We start from the raw sequence: 21,594 nt of genomic DNA, 5'->3' as shown, positions 1-21,594 counted from the left end.
TACTATTATAAATAGTTTTAAACTCGATTTTTTAGTCTTAAAACATTAAAAAGAGTCCAAAGTTCTTAGAAATTGCTCAAATTTTTTTGTTTCGATGAGTGCAGAAGTCAATTTAATGTGAAGAAGCTTGAAATGACATTTTCTAGACTATGGACAGTGTACAAACTGGCTTTCAGACCTGATAAGTCAAAAACTTTGTGAAGATCCTTAAAGCTCGATTTTTCAGGTTAAAAACATTCTTAAAGCACTACAAACAATCAGTCTAGTCTAGTCTATTTGGAATTTTAATATATTGAGGCTGCAAACATGCTAAAACTTCGAAAAGCTAAAACTTTCTTTCTTTTCTTGACTATCCTAGAAGCTGTTGCAACATCAATTTTTAATAAAATCTGCAATTGTACTGAGTTGTTTCCAGTGGAATGAAAGCGAAACGTTATTACTATAAAAAAATCATAAAAGTATAGGAACACAATTTTAAAAATGCTGACAAAGAAACGAGAGAAAAAAACAATTCAATCTTCTTCTAATTGTTCTTCAATTGTATCTAATATTTGATAAAATGTCGGTTTAGTCGTTTAGTGAGTCCAAAATGGAACGGAAAATCGTCAAATTGGCCAGTTTGTTGAAATAATTGGACCTTTCATGCACTCTCTTTCGAAAACCGTTTTAAAGAAATCTAATATTTCTAAATCATCGTCAAATGCATCCATTATACTTCAAAAATAGTAAAATACTAATTTTACTGTTAATTTGAGAAATAATTTCCCAACAAACTAAAGGTCTGTTTGCAGAGTCAATCCTTGACGGGCTTCCTACTCAGAAACAGTAAATGTCAAGTTTCATTGGTTGAATGCTCACGTGACTATGACGTTTTCTGACTTGTGGCCAATGGATGTATCTATTTCTCTGATTACTAGTTGGAAATTCTCTTCGCAGACCTTAAAATTTCTGTCACTCTCTGCTGACAGTTAATTTTAGGTTAGGGAGACCACCTAGAATACGTAACACCTAAAGTGAGTTAGGGATCAAAATTCAGATGATGCAACAGAAACAGGGCAATACCTAACTTTATTCTGAACCCAAGGCGTAATGATCCCTAAAACCAGCTTGTCTAAACGGGCATAAGTAATTTATTTCTGACCTATACTACAAGTTTGTGTAACGTGTATTTCTCTGACAAATTTTTAGGAAAACATTGCTGGAACCCTTCGCAAACTGACCCTATCTCTAGCGTAACATAAATCTAATAATAACGACGTAAACTGATAAACCAAACCACTCGCACGGTGTTGGATGTACCTTTCCATCATGGTCAAAACTGTCGAGGTGAAACTCGGTCGCAGTAAACTGAAGAGGGTAATTACAAATACACACACACAAAGTGCGGCTGGAAAGTTTAACAACTTTCCTCGTTAGTGGAGAGTTAAATATAAAGTCCCGGAACTTAAGTAATTAGGTTTCAGTTTTCATCGTTCTCGGTTGTCTAAACGACTTTCGATGTGTTACATTCGTTCTGTTCTTACATGATTTACCGCTCGGGCTTTATTGTTTCTACTTAAAATTCTATTAGCTTTTTGTCTTTGAATGTTACAGATGCCTGGTACTTTTTTATATTAACGTTTTCTTTGACGTTGTTTTGGTGGAACGTGGAATTTCCCTTTGAGGCGCGCGTGTCCCTTGAAAATTTGATTACCGCACAATTTCCTCTCGGGGCCGGGATGTTTTTCCGTTCCGCCTATTAATAAAATCTATGCGGAGCGAACAAATTAAAAGACAATTTCGTTAGTGGATAATAAATAACGAAGGCCGGCTAAAATCATTTTCACGCAATCTTCCCCGGCACAAAAGAGGAAACAAAGTGAAAAACATCCGATCGTTTAACGGGGCGAAACGCCGTCAAGTCCTTAGGGAAAAAGAAAAACGGCTGGATAGTGTTAATTTTGTTTTCTTTCTAATTATTTCTCTTATTCTTTTCTCTATTAGTTTTTTAACACTCTGAATGTTGCTTTACTTAATTTGAGCAATTTAATTTACTTGGAGTTTATCACAAAATTTCTGGACAGTAATTGAATTTCTGAGCCTCTTCTCTTCTGCCTTTAAGGGCCAGTACTTTCAGTTTAGAATAACTAATAGTTTTTATGAAAACCGTGAAATCTAGAGTTATTGGTTAATTCTGCCATTTCTATAGAAATTATCCTGACAAGTTTTAGTGATTGGCCAAGGAAAAGCAACAAGCTGAAAGTTGTTTTTATTTTAATATTTTTATTTTAATATAATCGCAGGCCGCCATTTTAAATTTTTTGTCAAAATATTGACTTTAAAGAATGCATCTCATTTTAAAGAAAATTTCACGTGTCACATCTCATTTTGTGAAATTTCCTTTGCTGTGCATCGGAACCGTCCTGGAGCAAGATAAAAAATTGCCAAAATTGCACTTTTTGTAAAAATAGCATATTTTTTGACACACGTTGCTTTGACCCTAAATTACTCCCTTTTTTGACAAGTTACGTCAAAATGTCATAGAAAACAAAAGATAGAGCAGATTTCAAGCTTTCCAGAAATATCCCTACATGAGTTGATTGATAACACCGTTTGGCCGCTAGAGGACGTCAAAGTTTCTTCACCATAAAATCACATATTTTGTGACACTCGTTGCTTTGACCCTAAATTACTCCCTTATTTGACAAGTTACGTCAAAATGTCATAGGAAACAAAAGATAGAGAAGATTTCAATCTTTCTAAAAGTATCCCCGCATGAGTTGATTATTAACACCGTTTGGCCGCTAGAGGACGTCAAAGTTTCTTCACCATAAAATCACATATTTTGTGACACTCGTTGCTTTGACCCTAAATTACTCCCTTATTTGACAAGTTACGTCAAAATGTCACAGAAAACAAAAGATAGAGCAGATTTCAAGCTTTCCAGAAATATCCCTACATGAGTTGATTGATAACACCGTTTGGCCGCTAGAGGACGTCAAAGTTTCTTCACCATAAAATCACATATTTTGTGACACTCGTTGCTTTGACCCTAAATTACTCCCTTATTTGACAAGTTACGTCAAAATGTCATAGAAAACAAAAGATAGAGCAGATTTCAAGCTTTCTAAAAATATCCCCACATGAGTTGATTGTTAACACCGTTTGGCCGCTAGAGGGCGTCAAATTTCCTTTACTATAATATCACATATTATATTGTAAATATTTTTTGTCAGATTTCATGTATCTCTTAATCCGGCCGAGTTCCTGGCAAAGAAATGGTTAAAATGTTAAATTTTAGGTCTAACTCTGTTAGTTTTTGAGATATCAAACTGCACCAGCGTCTTTTCCGGGAAATTCTAACATAAAAACACCGAGACGTCAACTGTAACTTGACAAATAAAAAAGTTGTATTTTTTGACAGTCCCAGGCCGCCATTTTGAATTTTCTGTCAAAATATTGACTTGCACCTCATTTTAAAGGAAATTTCACGTAGTTTCTAGAAATGACAGACAAAATGGTTCCAGCCTCAGCTTCGCTTCGGTCGGACAGTTCCGAGCTCAGCACAATAATCGCCTCTTTCTATGCCTAATAACATAATATACTATTCATTCTACACTATTTCTAACTGTAACTCAGAAAGAGTCAAGTGAAATTCAGAATAGTTAATTGTAATTCAGAAAATGTCAAGAGTAATTCAAAAATTGTTAATTGCAATTCAGAAAGTATATGAACTGTAATTGAGTTTAATTTTGAACCTAAATTGTGTTATTTTTTCCATAACATTCATTGTATTATAAATCTTGATGGTTTCTGAATTGCAGTTTCTGATCTAGATTTGGAAATGGTGAATTTGCAGAAGAAATCCTTAGAAGGTAAAAAATCCAGAAAACTCAACCTTTCGATAATTTACTTCCTGTATTATCTATAATCAACCAAGTAGACGCTAGAGTTCTGGACTTTAAACCACTAAAAGTGATCTAAAACTAAAGTTATTCTTTCGGAAGTGCATCGTAACGTAAATCCAACACAATCAGATCTCCCGTCTGGCTGGAAGTTCAGGAGAAAAAAATTACGACATCCGACACACACACATTTTACTTTTTCCAGATTACTGTGTCGATGTCCTTTGTTCCCGATCACGGAACGTCGAGGTTAAAAGTTGAAAACGTTGAGGAAGATCAAGGAATCGAGAACTCGAGCGGACCGGAACAGAAAGTGGTTATAAATGACCGTAAAGATTCGGCGTTCGTTTTAAACTTTGGTTTGGTTTAGTGGTTCTTCTGGAAGTTTCACTTAAAACCCGGTATTTCAAGTTGTCGTTTTTCCGCCTTTGTATTAACCTTATAATCAGCCCGTTTTGGCGTACAACGAATATTTAATAATAGTTAATATTTTGCTAGGCAGAAAGGGTTTAAATCCGCATTTCTCTAATGAAAAATTCCATCTTCATTACCAGTGTAATATAATATTAAAATGACAAGCCTGCATGTTATGAGTTATAGCAAGCCGTTTCAAAACATGATTAAGAATTAAAAATCTAATACAATTTTATTCGAGAAATGGCTTTGTTGTTCAATGCGATTTTGCTATTTTAAAAATTGTGCTTTTTTAACTAGATAAGAAAACAAAATGTTGCTGATGGTATTAAGAAAACGAAACGTTCGAATTAAAAATGGACTACACAGTTCAAGAAAATTTTTCAAATTAGATGTAATTCAGCACATTTTTTTGTGAATAACTCAAGAAAAAAGCAAAAATGTGGTTAAAACGAATTGTCCATTAAATCCTCTAAAACATTTCCCATTTAACTTTTGCAGTAGTTCGAAAAATCGAATTTTGGACACACTATATTCTTTCTGGAAGATCTCTATTGAGTTTCATTCATTTTACCTTTTTTAAAATTTACCAACATATTGCTACTCATAATATGCTAAGTTTTATGAGATTTTTTCTTTAGTGATAATTGTCTTTTCTACACAAAAAAAGAAGCTCTTTTTAAGAAAAATCATATTTTATGTTGAAAAACATTGCGAATTTTTTGAATGATTATTTAATTAATACAGTAATAGCACATTGATTAAGGCTAGGAAATTTAAAATTATGTAATTTGTAACCAACTTGCAATATTTGTAAAAATATGTTAATAATATGGTCATTTACAACAAAACAAAAAACTGACTTCCTGTAACTGTAAAATTCAATTTACTCTCTCAATGAAACGTTATGTAAGATATACGTATATCAAAAACAAACAAAGAAAATGTCTATTACATTATTCCATGTCCGCAAAATAACTGCATTTTTCCGTAAAACGTTCAGATAGTTCCGAGTAAGTGGCTCATCCAAGATTAAAATCGTTTCCCATATCTGGATAACCGTACCTCCACATTCAGGGCCCACTGAATAACGACCCTACATCTGCAAGTAAAGGGACCCATCTAATTCCTTACGATTCCCTGAATGTGCGGAATTCTTGGAGAGCCTGCAGAATCTAATAGAGAAATAAAGAGTGACCCTATATGCAAACTAGACTTATAAATCCTGCATAGGAACGACGTTTAGGAGTTTTAGGGTAACGCCTTAAGCTTTCCTCACTAGATTTATGTTTAAGGTGAATGTCATTTTACAAGAAACTGGTTTGTTAAAAAGAGAGGCCTTATGTATAATTCAGACTTTTACTTTTTGGTGGTAAAACTAAGGATTTAAATGCAAACTTGGGGTGTGCTAAAACTGACTCGATTCCAATAAAAGGAAGTCCGGTATAGGTCGTTTCCTATCGAGCCATTTGACCGTGTTGTTCCTCTTTTATAAACGGGCTGGGTTTTCACCTTTAACACTCGCTTCCGAATTGAGGAAGGCGCAGAGCGGTTTCCGGTTTCCGCTTATCCCGTTCCAGAATAAATACCTCTGGACGCCTCAAATAGGGACGAGAATCTCCACTCTTTTTTTGTATTCCAATATGTAAAGTAGTTCTATTGCAATAGGAATAAAAATGTTGTACAAGAAGAAACATTCTAATGGTAACAGCCTCTGAAAGAAGAGAACAAGTTTTACTGCCCCATTTTCTTGACATGCAGTTTAGTATTACAGGTTTTAAGTGATTTCTTGGGGAGTATGACCATATCATATAAAGTAAGCTTTTTTTACTAGTTTTTTCTGTTTGCTCTTTCAGTTCAGTTTAAACCTTTTGACGGTAAAGATTTTGGAAATTGAATACGATCTCTGACAAGCAGTACACACGGTTTTCCGGAAAAATGCACACACAAAAGAAATCGATCTTCTCAGGAAATCGGTAGCGACATATCTTGTATCGAGGCCAATTTCACTACCACCGAGTCGGAACTGATTTATCTGAGAGAAACAATTGCGTTTTAGCAATATCGTTTTCTGATACAGATTTATGCGGTCATTTTGCATAAGGGTCAGCTGCCCGACGGTGAACGACAAAGACAAGTTTATTTCCGATATTGACGTGGTTCGGAAACCCAATAAAGTTAACCGGAAATTGTTTTATTAGCCTTTAACCGAAAGCTCAGCTTTAAGGCATTTCGGTATAGTGAAAACTGAGCCTTAAAGGTTTGATTCAATTTAGGACGTTTTGTATATGTAGGTATTTTGTCGGGAAGAAATTGTTTCATCTAATTTTTATTAAGAATAACAAGTTATGGGCATAAATATCGAACTAATCGATTTCCTATTTGAGGAGACTTAAAAATGATGTTTGAACTCCACTCAACCTAACCTAAACGAGATTGAAGTTTTGAAACTCATTTCTCCATTCTAATTTTTTATGCACTCTTTCATTCAATCGTGAATAATATTCTTGTTTCACACATAATGTGGGACTTTTATATGTCGATGGATAGCTAATGAAATGGGCTTTCCAACGATATAACTACTTTGCTTGACCGGTTGAATTGTTTTGCCGCTAAAAGACTTCAAAGTTCACCAACATTTTCTGTTCAATTTTCATGCACTGTTTTGTTTGAACCTAAATAACTTTCTTATTTGAACGACATTGTATGGACTTTATAATATCGATGGGTAGCTAATATAATGGGCTTTGTAAAAATATGACACCTTTGGTTAATTGGTTTGACGGTTTGGCCGCTAGAGGGCGTCAAAGTTGTTCACTTTTTGTGTGAAGTATTTCACTCAATCGTAAATAACTCACTAATTTGGTACACTCATCAATGGATTGCTAATGAAATGGCTTTTCCAACGATCTGGCAACACTGGTTGGTTGATTTATTGGTTGAAATTAACTAAATTCCGACTTCAAACTCGGAATTTAGTTGCAATGTTGTCAAACTGACAAATTCTACTATTTTGGTTCGAAGAGTGTTTTTGCAATGTTGACAAATTAACAAATTCTACTAATTAAGATCAAAGAGTGTTTGAAATGTTGCCAAACTGACTAATTTTACTAATTTGGATTGAAGAGTATATGCAATGTTATCAAACTGACAAATTCTACAATTTTGGTTTGAAGAGTTTCCAATCTGGCCAAACTGACAAGTTCAACTAATTTCTTTGAAATGTGTTTGCTTGCAATGTTGCCATATTAACAAACTCTCCTAATTTAGATCGAAGACTGTTTGCAATGTTGCCTAACTGACAAAATTTGGTAATTTGGTTCAAAAGTATCCTTGCAATGTTATCAAACTAACAAATTCTACAATTTTCGTTCGAAGAGTGTTTGTAATGTAACCAATCTGACAAGTCCGACTAATTTCTTTAAAGTGTGTTTGCAATGTAGCCAAAGTTAACCAATTTTACTAATTTGCTTCGAAGAATGTTTGCAATGTTGCCAAACTGAAAAATTTTGTCCAATTTGGTTTGAAGAGCTTTTGCAATGTGACAATGTAAATTCTGAGTTCGAAGTCGGATTTTAGCTAAATTCCAAGTTTTAAGTCGGATTTTAGCTAAATTCCAAGTTTTAAGTCGGAATTTAACTAAATTCCGAGTTTGAAGTCATGATTTAACTAAATTCAGAGTTCGAAGTCGGAATTTACCTAAATTCCGAGGAATTTAAGAAAAAAAATCTTTGTTGCCCTTCTACGCCTTCGTAATTTACTAATGCCATTTTGTCATTTTGGTGTTTTAGACCTGCAAAAACAGTTTGAGAACCTCTTGTAATACTTTCAAGACTCAGAAGGCGGTTTGAAAGACACTGGTTACATTCTGGTGTTTCTGAGCTGTAAAAAACTGTTTAAAAGATTCTAATGATTTTTTTTAAGGATCAGAAGACAGTTTTCGGGCCTTTAATAGCGTTTTGGTGTTTCTGAGCTGCAAAAAACCTTGACACTTACAGACAGATAAACTTGTTCCACAAAACATCATTTTTCTTTTGGATTACTCGATTGCAGATTAAAATTAGCGATTTCTACGTTGATCTTTAAATATTTATTTCTAGAGTGTTCAGAATCAGAAAAAAACGGATTATATATTTGAATTCTACGTTAAGTTTTCTATGGAAAATCATTTGTAGTTCTTCTGCGTCGCTAATAATGAAGAAAATACAAGGAGGGTTTCAAATTGTCATATTTTCAAAATCACCCTGTAGCAATCGAGCACAGTTTTGCGAAAATCGCATTTGCTAGTCTCTATCTTTACTAGTTTTGAAAATACTCCGTATTAAGCTAAACCTATAAGAGATACAGGGTCCGAAAAATTGAGACTAAAAGGACTTTGCAAGATAATGTTTTGTTCATCTTGCACTTCAAAACCGTTTTTCAAAAATCATAATAAGACAAAATATTTTTAGAATAACTCAACACTCTGTACGTCAAATAATTAGCTAAAACTAGAAAACCAGTTCATATTTTTATTTTGAAGAATAATGGTTTTTATTGGCATCCAAAAACTGTTTAAAAGTCGAATTTTGCTTGGGATATTTCTCAATGTTTATGGTAAATCCCATAAGACTGGTAATTTTTTCCTTAATTCTCTAAAAAGTGCAAAGATTGCCTTATATGAAACTTTATAATGACACATTAAATTTGCAAGGTTAATGTAAGTAAAATTACAATTTTGTCGAAAAAATTAAAATTTCAAATATGCAGGTACTAAAAAAATGCATTTAATCAGCTTTCGTCTAAAACTAAAATTATTTTTCCAGCCAAAAAAAAAACCTTAAAAAACTTGATTAAAAAAGTCAATATCTAGGTTGCTATTATAATAGAAAGTTAATGAAAATTAATTAAAAGTGCTTAATAATGAGCGTGACGTTATTGGTTTTCAAAAGCTTGAGGGCATTAGTATAAAATAAAAAATAAAAACCAGGGAAATGGCAAATGGTAATGGAAATTTTTCTCCGATGGAGTGATAAATGAAAAAGCCGAAATTAATATTACCCGCGATGAAATTTTCTTGTTGGCAATAACGGGCGGCCGATTTATCATCCTCCAGTAAGAGACGCTAATTTATTGAACTCCGATCATGTCGATGACTTTACTGTTTCAGACTAAATTGATTTTTTTTAATTTGTGTACGAAAAACTCGTGTATTGTGTTTTAGAACACAACCGTTTACCACTCACTGATTTAGGATAAACTGGCTGAATATACAAAATCAACTTCTGAGTGCTGAAATTATCGGTCTTCTGTACGGTTTCTACTTAAACTGTCAAGGAAAAAAAACAGACAACCTAAAGTGACCTAAATCGAATACATACGTCGTCTTCGTTCCGTAGTTTTCGGTGACGAAGTGGGAGTTCTCGGTGGTTTTCTCAAGGGTTTCGACTCTCCTCCCGGTTTTGGAGGTAGTCCAGAAAGACTGCGGGCCCGGGGTCTCAACTTAAAACTCTGGAACATTTTTGGCATCGTCGTCGGGCTTTTGCAATTACCCGTCTGGTTGCATTTCATCGTTAATTGTTGTTGAAACTGAGAAATGTTGCCCCACTCGTATTTAAGATGCACTTTTTGGTGTAAATGTAAGTCGTTCAACAAGTCACAGTTGTTTACAAGTTGTATAAGGAACAAAACGGATTTATGGTTATAAAGTGTGGTTCAGAATTTTAAAGCAGAAAGAACAAACTTTTTACTGTCGAGTAGATGTTTAACCTGGTTTTTCATTTTTAAGGGCAAATTGTACAATCAAGGCTATATTACCCAAAGTATAAATAGGTTGGATATTCTAATTTGATTTCCTGAAATAACATTTGTTGCTCATTTTGATTGATTGATTAAGACTGCTGTTGTGCCAATCTATAAATCCAGCTTAACCAATTAAAACAAGCAACAAATTTTATAAAAAAAATGATTTTTTAGAGACAATGTTTTATTGTGATAATCTGTAAATTTCACTTAATCCAATAAATCACTAACAACCTCAATATTCCAGAACATTTTGTACAATAATTATAATTTTGGTAACAGTCAAAATTTTTTTTTTACTCCCCAGAGGGCTAAATTCATTTTTTTATAAAATCGTGCAAAAAAGTATACTTTTTTAAATGATTTTTAGTTCAAAAAGTTCTACTTTTTTTACCAATGACCAAAAAAAAAATATTTTATAGGCGATTATGTCCCTGACTGTGCTTTCAAACTGTTTCTAGCAGCTTATAATTTGACACCACTTTTATCTCCGGTTTTACTTAGCTTTGTAGCGGTTTTTTTATGTTACTAGATAGGAAATTTATTAAGGATTCCAAAAATGTGCTTAAAACTGACATTTTCTCACTCCAAGTGGGTTTTACAGGCGATTTTGTCCCTGACTGTTCTTTCAAACTGTGTTTCTTGCAGCTTATAATTTGACACCACTTTTATCCGTCATTTTACCTGGTTTTGTAGTGGTTTTTTTATGTTACTAGATAGGGGTTTTATTAACGTTTCCAAAAATGTGCTTAAAACTGACATTTTCTAACTCCAAGTGGGTTTTACAGGCGATTTTGTCCCTGACTGTTCTTTCAAACTGTGTTTCTAGCAGCTTATAATTTGACACCACTTTTATCCGTGATTTTACTTGGTTTTGTAGTGGTTTTTTTATGTTACTAGATAGGAAATTTATTAAGGTTTCCAAAAATGTGCTTGAAACTGACATTTTCTAACTCCAAGTGGATTTTACAGGCGATTTTGTCCCTGACTGTTCTTTTAAACTGTGTTTCTTGCAGCTTATAATTTGACACCACTTTTATCCGTGATTTTACTTGGTTTTGTAGCGTTTTTTTTATGGTACTAGATAGGAAATTTATTAAGGATTCCAAAAATGTGCTTAAAACTGACATTTTCTATCTCCAAGTGGGTTTTACAGGCGATTTTGTCCCTGACTGTTCTTTCAAACTGTGTTTCTAGCAGCTTATACTTTGATACCACTTTTATCCCTGATTTTACGCGGTTTTGTAGTGGTTTTTTTATGTTATTAGATAGGAATTTTATTAAGGATTCCAATAATGAGCTTAAAACTGTCATTTTCTCACTCCAAGTGGGTTTTACAGGTGATTTTATCCCTGACTGTTCTTTCAAACTGTGTTTCTAGCAGCTTATACTTTGACACCACTTTTATCTTTGGTTTTACTTGGCTTTGTAGCGGTTTTTTTATGTTACTAGATAGGAAATTTATTAAGGATTCCAAAAATGTGCTTAAAACTGACATTTTCTAACTCCAAGTGGGTTTTACAGGCGATTTTGTCCCTGACTGTTCTTTCAAACTGTGTTTCTAGCAGCTTATACTTTGATACCACTTTTATCTGATTTTACTTGGTTTTGTAGTGGCTTTTTATGTCATTAGATAGGAAATTTAATGAGAATTCCAAAAATATGCTTAAAAACTTGATTTGGTCACTCCAAGTGAGTTTTACAGGCAATTTTGTCTCTGACGGTCGTTTTCAAACCGTGTTCAAATTTCAAATCCCAATTTTACTGATTTTCTGAGACACAAGCTAAATTTCTGATAATTTATATGTTATACTCATTTAGTTAGACAATTTTTCACTTTTCAATCACAAAGTACCCACTCTGCTGACATGTAAACTTAGCATAACTGAATTATCAAATTATTATCAAAATAGTTATTACTTTTACACTTTTTATTAGAGTTCCCGGTATTTATTTTATTTTGTCGTTATGTGTTAGCCGGATTGCATTGCTTAATAACTTCATTTTCACCCTGCTTCCTTTACAGGATGATAAATTGGAATTTACTTCATTAAATCTTAGTAAATTGAGACGTCTCGGAATATTGAATCGATTTTCACTCACGGTCGAATTGTGGTGAGAATTTTTTATTAACAGGTGAAATTTAGCATACTAAACTGCTTAAAAACTGAAATTGATTTATAATCCATAAAGAAAAACTAACAGGACCTTAGATGGTTGTGTGTATTAAAACACTCGTTGATTAAATAAGTATAACAGCGTAGCTAAATAGTTAATATATATAACTTTGCTTAAAATTTTATGTAGATTACAAAAATAAAATGAAAAGTATGCAACAATCCAGACAAGGGAATTTTAGACGAGTGATTTTGGCCTTTTATACCGAAAAATTGTTCGTTTTTCAGACTCTAAAGCACCTTTTCCACGTTGAAAATTACATTAAAATCAACTTTGCCAAAACCAAAACTTTTGATTCATTTTGTCAATTTGGCAACGTTGAATTTTGGCAAGTTGGCAAGTTTTTAATTTATGTGGTTGGAAAAACGTGCACCACTTTGACGAACACAATGCAACGTTAAATGACAGTTCAAGATGATAGATTTGACAGATATGACACTTCACAACGTGGCTTATAGTCAGGTGACTCACTCAGCAGTAAAATAAAACTATCAAATGCAAAACAGTTGTAGCTTGTATTATTATAGTTTTTATACCTCAATAAAGCCCCAAATTTGACATTTGTGAGGATTAAGTTGGGCTTAAAGTATTACGGTGCAAATGGTTAGTAACACTTCGATATGTTTCTTACGTCACCTGACAGCTGTCAACTGTCAAAATTTACAGATTTGCCAGGGTGGCATTGGTCCCTATTGTACAGGGTGGTTGTTCCAAGAAACACTTTTTTTTGGCATTTTATAATTTTCAAATAGTCTAATTTCCTGAATTGTTGCTTTTGATGTGCATTTTCTTCTTCATTATCTTGAATTCTTCTCCTAAATTTCCTCAATTCTCTTAGCTTCAAAAATAAATTTCCAAGAATTTTCAATCTTTAGTTCTTATTATTAATAACAGACTTACTGGTTCTTTCAAGTCGCTCAGAGAGCTTTCTGCTCTATCATTCTTCCTCTCCATATTTCTTCTAAGGTTAACCCAAATAGCTGAGTAAGCAAAAGGTAAAATTAATTACAAAATTTTAGAAGAATTAACTATTAAAACGAGACTATAATGGAAAAAGAAAATATTTAATCCATGTAAAGAGTAAATCCAAACAAACGATAATGGCATCATTAGAGAACAAAAGGCACCTAAATAAATCCCAGTCGACATTGTACCGGAGTTAATTTAGTTATTATTAGGTCTCCCCAATCCAAACACTCAAAACCGCTTCAGAACTGACTTTGTTTATTGTTTGGGTCTGAATCAATTTTACTTTTAAAGTTTTGCGTTCCGCGACCGCGCTCTCTCTCCAAAATAGAACTTCCATTTGAATAAAGCTGTTAAAACGCAAACACGCGACGACACAAATAGTGAAGGCACGCGGGTGTTTTCACTCGTTATAGGGAAACAGGGAACGGGAAAATAACTTCCAAAAGCTTTTTGAATTAGACCGAATTAGAATAGAGCCATCCTGAAATTCCAATTCATTAGCCAATCACAATTTAGAACGATACAAAACGTTACTGCTAGATAGTGTGAACTAAGAGTCTTCTTGGAGGTTACAACTAGGAAAGGAGTAAAGTTTGTAGAATTGAGCAAAAGAAACCTGCACTCACTTCGCTTGAAACGGATAGGCCTAGTAAAACAGCACCACATTCTTCCACAGGATTCTCAAGAGAAGTGCTGATAGAACGTGACAGAAGACTTGATAATGACAGGTTCCTGTCACATTCTGTATACCTATCTTTTCCCTGATAACTCCCTTCCCTAGTTTCAAGAAGAGACACCCAAGCAGGCTTTGTGAATGTGATGCAGTCTCAAACATAAGGACCAACTTGTAGCAGCATCATTAATGATGAGGAGAGTTCTTCTCTAACACCCACTGAGCTGTTAACTCTTATTAAAGCTTTGAAACTGGAAGAGGAACATTGTCACACGACAGCTAGAATCTACAATTTAAAATAATCATCTCTCTTGGAAAGACTACAGGGTGTCCTGAAATTAAGTTAAAATTTAATTCTTGAGTAGTAGGCGCCATTCTATAACAGTTTGGAATGGAAGCAACTAGAAGATTCCTGTATCCAACACTGGATGAATGATGGCTGAAAGAAGAAGAAGAAGATGGCGCTTCTATAAGAGCTCACGGGAACTTTTTAAAACCTCGTTAATAATTAACCAGGAAAATGCAACTTGTCCTTAATCCAGATTAACGGGATTGAAGTTCTTTGGACGCTTTCGCACTTGAGGAATTCCCGAGAGTCTTAAAGCGGCTCGTAAAACACATTAACAAGGAATGGTTTACAGGAAACTCGGTCTCTCCAATGTTTGGTCGAGTTCGGCGTTACGTATTGCACGCACGGAAGTAATCTATGTTACCTGTACACATTAATTAGATGCAAATGGAAGATGCGGAGTCGAAACGGAAACGCCGAATAATGGGAGCTGTTGCGAATTGGATGTAGTTTAAGCACAAACTTTGTAATTGGCCTTTCTTCTTTGTGAAAATTTACGTTTCCTTTTGATAAGGAACTAAAACAGGAAGGTTTTATTTGAAGTCGGCTTTCCTCCTTTTTGCCAACCAACTGAATTATTAGGAAGTGTTATGCAATTTAGCTATTTCGATGAAGGCAGATATTTTCACAGAGGAGATGTACGCATACGACAGAAGGTGAATAAACACACAGCCTTCTCCACAATAAGTTTAATAAGCTTTTAATCAAAAGAGTTTCGACCACATAAGTGCTCATCATCAGAAGTAAGAAAGCGTCAAGTTTGGCATTATAACTATTACGTTGATCTAGATATAGGTATGTTCTAGTCGATTCTACATCAATAAAAAGGGAACAAAACATAATAGCAAATTTATTATTATTGTTTGTGAGTGTAAATTCAATAAGAATTACCTTAAATAGAACAAAAGGCACATTCAGAGTTTGATTAGGCTGTAATCAGCTTGTTAAGCTACTAATTACGAAATAAATTTCCGCCCTATTTACAAAGAACCAATTAATTAAAACATATTCCGGCATGCCAGATAGAGTTAATTTTGTAATGCAAAGTGATTGAATAGTATTTAATCAAATCAGTCTCTTTATTAAAATTATTGGAAAGTACAATAGTCAAATCGAAAGGTCAAAGGATTATTAAACTTCCTTCCTGCATTGGATTTCTGGGAAACTTTTTATTAAATTAGAGGAAAACTTTCCAGTACCGGATAGAAAGCTAGACTGTAAAGGATTTTCATCAGGAAAAGCAAATTCATATCTAGAAACGAAATCGTTAGCAAGGAACTGCAAAGGACCAGGCGACAAAATAGATTCAATTTAAGTAACTATCCAGCTGGAGAAATTAAACCCTTAAACTGAAGTAGCAAGTGGTAAATCTCCCATTGTTATATTTAATAATGTATTATTTAACTAGTATGTAATGTTATTCATCATTCATCAAGTTAGTAATAGCCATTACTAGTGAATAATAAAGTCGTAGAAAAAGTTGGTTAAAAACAATGTCACCATTGAAGATAAAACTCAAACAGGATATCCCTTCTGTTTGACTTAACATTAAAAGAAAACACGGTTTTTGCAATATCCAAGCATGTTTTTATTTATTTCCTACGTCGGATGTCGGACATGTATGTAAAACAAAAATAAAATGAACCAGGAGTAGAGTATTCCAGGCGGTTTAAGTGGTATGCGAGGTAGTATGTATATATTTATAGTATCTGGATACGCAATCCAAGCTGCTGGCTTTTATGAAACCCATTAGCGCCAATTTATAAAGTAATTATTTACTAATTTTACGGCAAGGCCTTATTCTCTCGTTTCGTTTTTTAAACAATTCGATAATAGAACCGTAAACCAATCGTAAGTCTTTTTAAACGTTTTATACACTGCGCTGGATTACTCTTGTTTTGGTATTGTTTTGGATTGTATTTGGGTGGTCGTGTAAATGAATTTTGTTGTGCTTGTACTGATAATTACACGCAAAATATTATACAGGGTGATGACAAGTTGTTGCAACAACAAATTGAATATATTGCAAGACGTTTTTTAGCAGAAGGCATCACATCTTCTCTACAAAAAAAGGTCTAACAGTTAAATCAGGACATCATGGAGGCCAATGATATTCCATTCATCAAATCAGTAGTTTTGTTAAAACAGTGATTTCCCATCTTTACCAATTGACTTGTCAATTTTCATGATAAGTAAATCTAAATATGTAAAGTGGCGAAAATTAACTTGATAATTGCAAAACAATAAACAAATGCAAGAAAAAGTCAAAACTTAAATTTGACTTGATGAACATGAAATTTGATTAATCAAATCAATCAAATTTTCATTGATAAATTGAACTAAACATGCAAATTTGCTAAAATTGATCCAATTTCAGTCATCTCAGTCAATTTACAAATGAAGAGAGAAATCAAAGTTAATGAAAATTGACTGGATGGACATAAAAATTGGATTGTCTAGTCAATTTTCATGATAAATAGAATTAAAAACGCAAAGAAAATTAAGTTGACCGCCTCCAAAAGTGATTATCTAAGTCAAATTTCATGATAAATTTACCTAAAAATGCAAATTTTCGAAAACTGAAACTTGTCTAGTCGAACATGAAATTTGTCTAGTCAATTTTTTTGATAAATTGATCTAAAAACGCAAATTAGCAAAAATTTACTTAAGTCAGTCAATTTTTGAATTTGAAATCATTTAACAAATGCAAGGACAAGTTAAAACTGATGAAAACTGACTTGGAAGTTTTAAAAAGTGGTTATCTACTCAATTTTCATGATAAATTGACCTGAAAATGCAAATTTACCAAAATTGATTTTAAATTGACAGTAAATTTATCAATGAAGGGAAAAGTCCAAGATTATGAAAATTAACTGTATTGACATAAAATTTGATTGTCTACTCAAACGTCTTTATAGTCAATTTTTGAGTTTGGAAGTCGACTTACAAATGCAGAAGGAAATCCGATGATTTAGGAGAAAATAACTTTTGTATCAACAATTTTGTGAAATGTGGAAGTGTTTTAATGTTCCTGTTAGCCAGCATTAATTGATTTTAAAAAATGGAGAAAATTTTGCAAATTATAAATGAAAACTGACAGAAAAGTATACGTTACAGTTATTGCTTCTGATTTTCTAAAAAGCGCTATTTTGCGTGTTAGAAACTAAAAATAAGGGTATTAACAACTACGTCATACTACTCATATCTTGTTTAGAATTTTTGTAAATATCATGTTTCAGTCAAACACAGTGGTTTCAGCACAAGGACAAAAACCGTACATTTACCAGTGAATAAACCATTTTTGAGTTTTGCAAAACACTTCTCAATAGACAAATTAACTTTTTTCCCATTTTAAAAGCTTTTACAATACCATTCGGTCGTAGTTTTATTTATGGGGGTGGGCTATTTTGACACCCCTTGGGGGGACCGAGAACTTTCTGTGCAAAGTCAATTCCGCACTAAACAAAGTAACATAAAGTCCAAACTTTTCCAACTCTTTAGGTTCTTTGATCAGGCTCGCTGGGCTTCTATATAAATAGGAAGTTCATGGAAAAGTTAAAGAAAAGGACGGCTCTATTTGCTTCGCGTCCATATCCGGTAGCAAAGTTGCAGCTCGGTCGGTTTCAAAGTGAAAATTGCCTTAGTTGTTGATATGTTACCAAGCCAAAGTTTTAAATTTTTTTACGTGGAAATGGAAATGGAAGGAAAAAAAGCCTTGCAACAAGCTAATATTGATGCATTTTAGAAGAGTGTAATATAGGATTTGATATCTAAAGGGAAAACAAACGATCCGGAACTATTTATCAAGCCGTGCAAAACCAAACGGTCCTTGCTCCGGATACGAATTTCAAATGTGACCCTAAATCAAATAGTTCTAACACTGTCGATCCAATAAATTAGTCTTAATGAAGTTCCCCGTAATTTACAACGGTCCTACCTCCGAACGGTCGAATTTCCAACACCTGCTAATTTACTAAGAGCCACTGATTCTCTCTGTCTGCGTTTTATCTGGCTTAAAGAGCTATTAGAAGGTTCTAATTGACTGCAAGCTGAGTTGAACTCGTTTTTGCCGATAAACTTGACAAATCTCACAATGAAGATTTCAAATACTGCAGTTTTTAAGCGCTAATCCACACATGACTGCGCCAATTCTAATGCACTCAAGCATTAAAATTGATGCATGGATAAAAGTACTTAAACTGATAATTTTAGAAGTTTTTGAAGAATATAAAAATTAAATTAAATAATAATCGTACGTTTTCTTAAACACGAATGAAAAACTAGGGGGAGTAACGATTAATAATGTCACAAAAGAGTGCACTGCTAAACTGTTAAATTTGTAACACACGATCTGCCAATTGTGTGTGTAAACCTAGTTTACTAGGTGCAGAAAGCCATTCTGAACACATTTCCTCTTACGCAAAATTTCTGTAACTCTAACCGTTACCGAGATATTTGATTTTTTTTCTTATATTTTTTGAAAATTTTGTATCTCCGCCATTTTTGGGGTTTCAGCGCTTGTAAAAAGGCCAAAATGTTTCTCTTGAACTGCCCTTTCATCTGCAACATGATTGAACATATACAGGGTGTTCAAAAACCAAAAAGGAGAACAGTTAGTGTAGAAGGCTATTCTGTACACCTTTGGTCTTTTCCAAAATTTCCGTAACTCTAACCGTTTTTGAGATTTTTTTTTGAAAATTCCATCAATAGTTTGAAAATTACGTATCTCCGCTATTTCTGGGGTTTTAAACCCTGTAAAAAGCTCAAAATGTTTCTCTTGAACTGTTCTTTCATCTCGTGCTAACCGCAACACGGTTGAACATATACAGGGTCTTCAAAAAATTTAAAGCAAAACAGTTAAATTGTAAACTAAAAAGTGGGTGTAAATCTATTCACCTGGGTGCAAAAAGTAATTCTGAACACTTTTCGTTTGCTGCAAAATTTGTGTAACTTTAACCGTTTTTGAGATATTCGATTTTTTTAAATGTTTTTTTAGAAATAGCATTAAAGTTTTGAAAATTTAGCATCTTTTTTATTTTTGGGGTTGCAGCGCTTGTAAAAAGATGAAAATATTGATTTTGAACTGCTCCTTTAACTCGTGCTAACGGCCACAGGGTTGAACATATACAGGGTGTTCAAAAAACAAAGAAAAACAATCCAATTCGAAACTAACGTTTTGTCAGTTGTGTCATACGTTTTTTTTGTGGAAATTTTCGTAGCTCAGCATTTTTTACATTTTTCTGCAAACTGTATCGATTTAAAAAAAAAATAATTTTTTATATTGTCGAAGTAATTATACTGTAACATGTTCTTATATTTTTATTTTGGCGGTTAAAAAACTACATTTCTTTCTTAAAATAAAAGAAAAAAAAAATTGAAAATATAAATCAAACACATCCCAATTTTTTAAAAATATACAATTATAAGTTTTTGAACAGCCCACAATAAGCCTAATAAAAGTAAAGAATAGTACAGAGAAGAAGAAAATAGAATTCAGAAAGAATTATACAGAGAGTTCTATAAAAAAAAATTAAAAACTATAACGACATTCCCTACAACAGTGTCAAAAATGGGACACTGTGTATTGAAAAAAAATATAGTTATAAATTCATATAACCTAAAATAAAATAGTACTTTATCAGATAATAGTTTATATCTTAGGATTATTAGCAAAAGTGTTACAGACACCATTTGCATGTTGTTCTGTGATCTGTGAATTATTTTGTTGCCAAATAAAGTTTATTATTATTATTATTATTATAAAAGGGAGCGTTGTGGAAAACCACACTCTAAACTCCACAAAAACTTTTATTATTGCATAAATGATTTTTGTAAAATTGGCAACATCGTTGATGGGAAAAACTGATACATGAAAAGCTTTCAAAATGAATCTGTAAAGCTCTAAGAAATTTCTAAAGAATTCTCTCACTATTTAATGGTTTGATATTCTTTTGCACAGAATTTAAGATTTTCTGTCAAGAAATGTGAAAAATCTAATTCTAAATAAGGTGAAAGTAATTCTGTAATTTCATTTTATTGATTAATAGGACACAGTGGTCCAAATATAATAAATTTATTTCTACGATGTAATTATTTTAATTATCAACTAATCGAAAGACGGTTGGGAATATTGTAGGAACTTAACTATTTACGAGATATGCTGCTGTATGGAAAAAATATGACAAAATAGTAATATTTTCAATTTGAAACCTCTATACAGAGAATAAAATAAGAGATAAAATCATTTTGTTTTGATTAATTTTTTGAGACCCTGTAGATATCGAAATGTTGTCTTATTAACACTGCTTCTTTGTCTGTATCGTTCATAGTTCATAATTTAATAAATATCCATTTCTGACAGTAGTTTATAGTTATATTATAGTGAGTGATTGCTTATACAGAGTGTCCGGGGTTTTTGTGGGAATACTTTAATCACGTCTATAACATCTATAAAGAAAATACCTAAAAAGCTAGTTTGGTTTTGGAACTATATTCAGAAAATGCTACGTTAAAGAAATACAGGGTGGTCCATCATCAACCAAAGAAAATATATCATCCAGCATTAATGTAGATCCTAAAAAGCACACATTTTGTTACAAAGGACATTGAAAATATTAGGCTTTGGCAAAAACCTTGGACATCCTGTATATAGTTTTTTTGTGATTATTTATGTTGGCACAAATTTTGTAGCGTCATTCTAATTTGGTTTGATTTCAAGTGTATGTAAGAAAAGTCACTTTTGCGTTGGCAAACAACAAGCAAGTGCTACCTTAAATACGAGCAGAAAACATAATATATTTTAATGGGTGATATCCAATGACACTGCACTGTATACAACACTAAACAAAATAGCACACACTCATGTCAAACACTTAAAACAACCGAAAATATTATAGACGACGACCCGAAGTACGGAAGATCCGAAAGTGTTTGGCCAGTCCCGTATAGACGTTAGCCTGTGTTTATTTTTGGCAGCCTGGATAAACTAAGGCTTCCAACTCAGACAGAGTCCACGCACACACACATGTGTGTGTATATTATCCAGTTATTTTTATTTTATTGGAAAGGTGAGTATTTCACGGTGAAGCTACAAAAAAAATGGAAATTTCACAGATAGGACAGCGAGGAAATTTGCATTGATTACACGGTTCGGACATTAAAACTTAGGCCACCAGTTCCCTCCTAGGATATTAATCAGATATCTAACGGTTCATTAAAATTCAGTAACCTCCTGCCTGTATAATGAAGGTGGAATATCTAAAATCGCTTCGTAGCGAAATGGGTCGTTAACAGTTTTAATGGAAGTTCGAAGGTACGCTTACAAAATTTGTCACAGTTATTAACAT

The 21,594-nt window shown here is 33.1% G+C and overlaps 1 protein-coding gene and 1 long non-coding RNA gene across 9 annotated transcripts in view; one reads left to right on the top strand and one right to left on the bottom strand.

Annotated features, from left to right (window-relative positions):
• The window catches only part of Grip (Glutamate receptor interacting protein), a 121,662-nt gene that overhangs the window by 32,959 nt on the left and 67,109 nt on the right, over window positions 1-21,594 (bottom strand). Inside the window, exons 1-2 of one of the 8 annotated variants that reach the window (XM_081984992.1) lie at window positions 21,018-21,232; window positions 9,659-9,901 (exon numbers count right to left, since the gene is read on the bottom strand). The exons of 5 other annotated variants lie outside the window; for them this stretch is intronic. In XM_081984992.1, coding sequence (XP_081841118.1) covers window positions 9,659-9,848 — 190 coding nt within the window. In that variant the 5' untranslated portion in view covers window positions 9,849-9,901; window positions 21,018-21,232. Of the gene's footprint in view, window positions 1-9,658; window positions 9,902-21,017; window positions 21,233-21,594 lie in introns of those variants that run through there. 2 more of the 8 variants (XM_081984991.1, XM_081984996.1) reach the window with 2 other exon arrangements.
• Window positions 979-4,462, top strand: LOC145733176 (uncharacterized). The gene is made up of 3 exons (XR_014179135.1): window positions 979-1,125; window positions 1,189-1,356; window positions 4,090-4,462. It is a non-coding gene; the product is annotated as an uncharacterized LOC145733176 (long non-coding RNA).

The sequence above is a fragment of the Ips typographus genome, linkage group LG8 (assembly GCF_016097725.1).
Source record: "Ips typographus isolate SLU linkage group LG8, UJ_Ityp_2.0, whole genome shotgun sequence".
In the NCBI taxonomy this organism is placed as follows: domain Eukaryota; kingdom Metazoa; phylum Arthropoda; class Insecta; order Coleoptera; family Curculionidae; genus Ips; species Ips typographus.
Note: the sequence above shows the minus strand (reverse complement) of the source record. Positions and strands in the feature narration are given on the sequence as shown.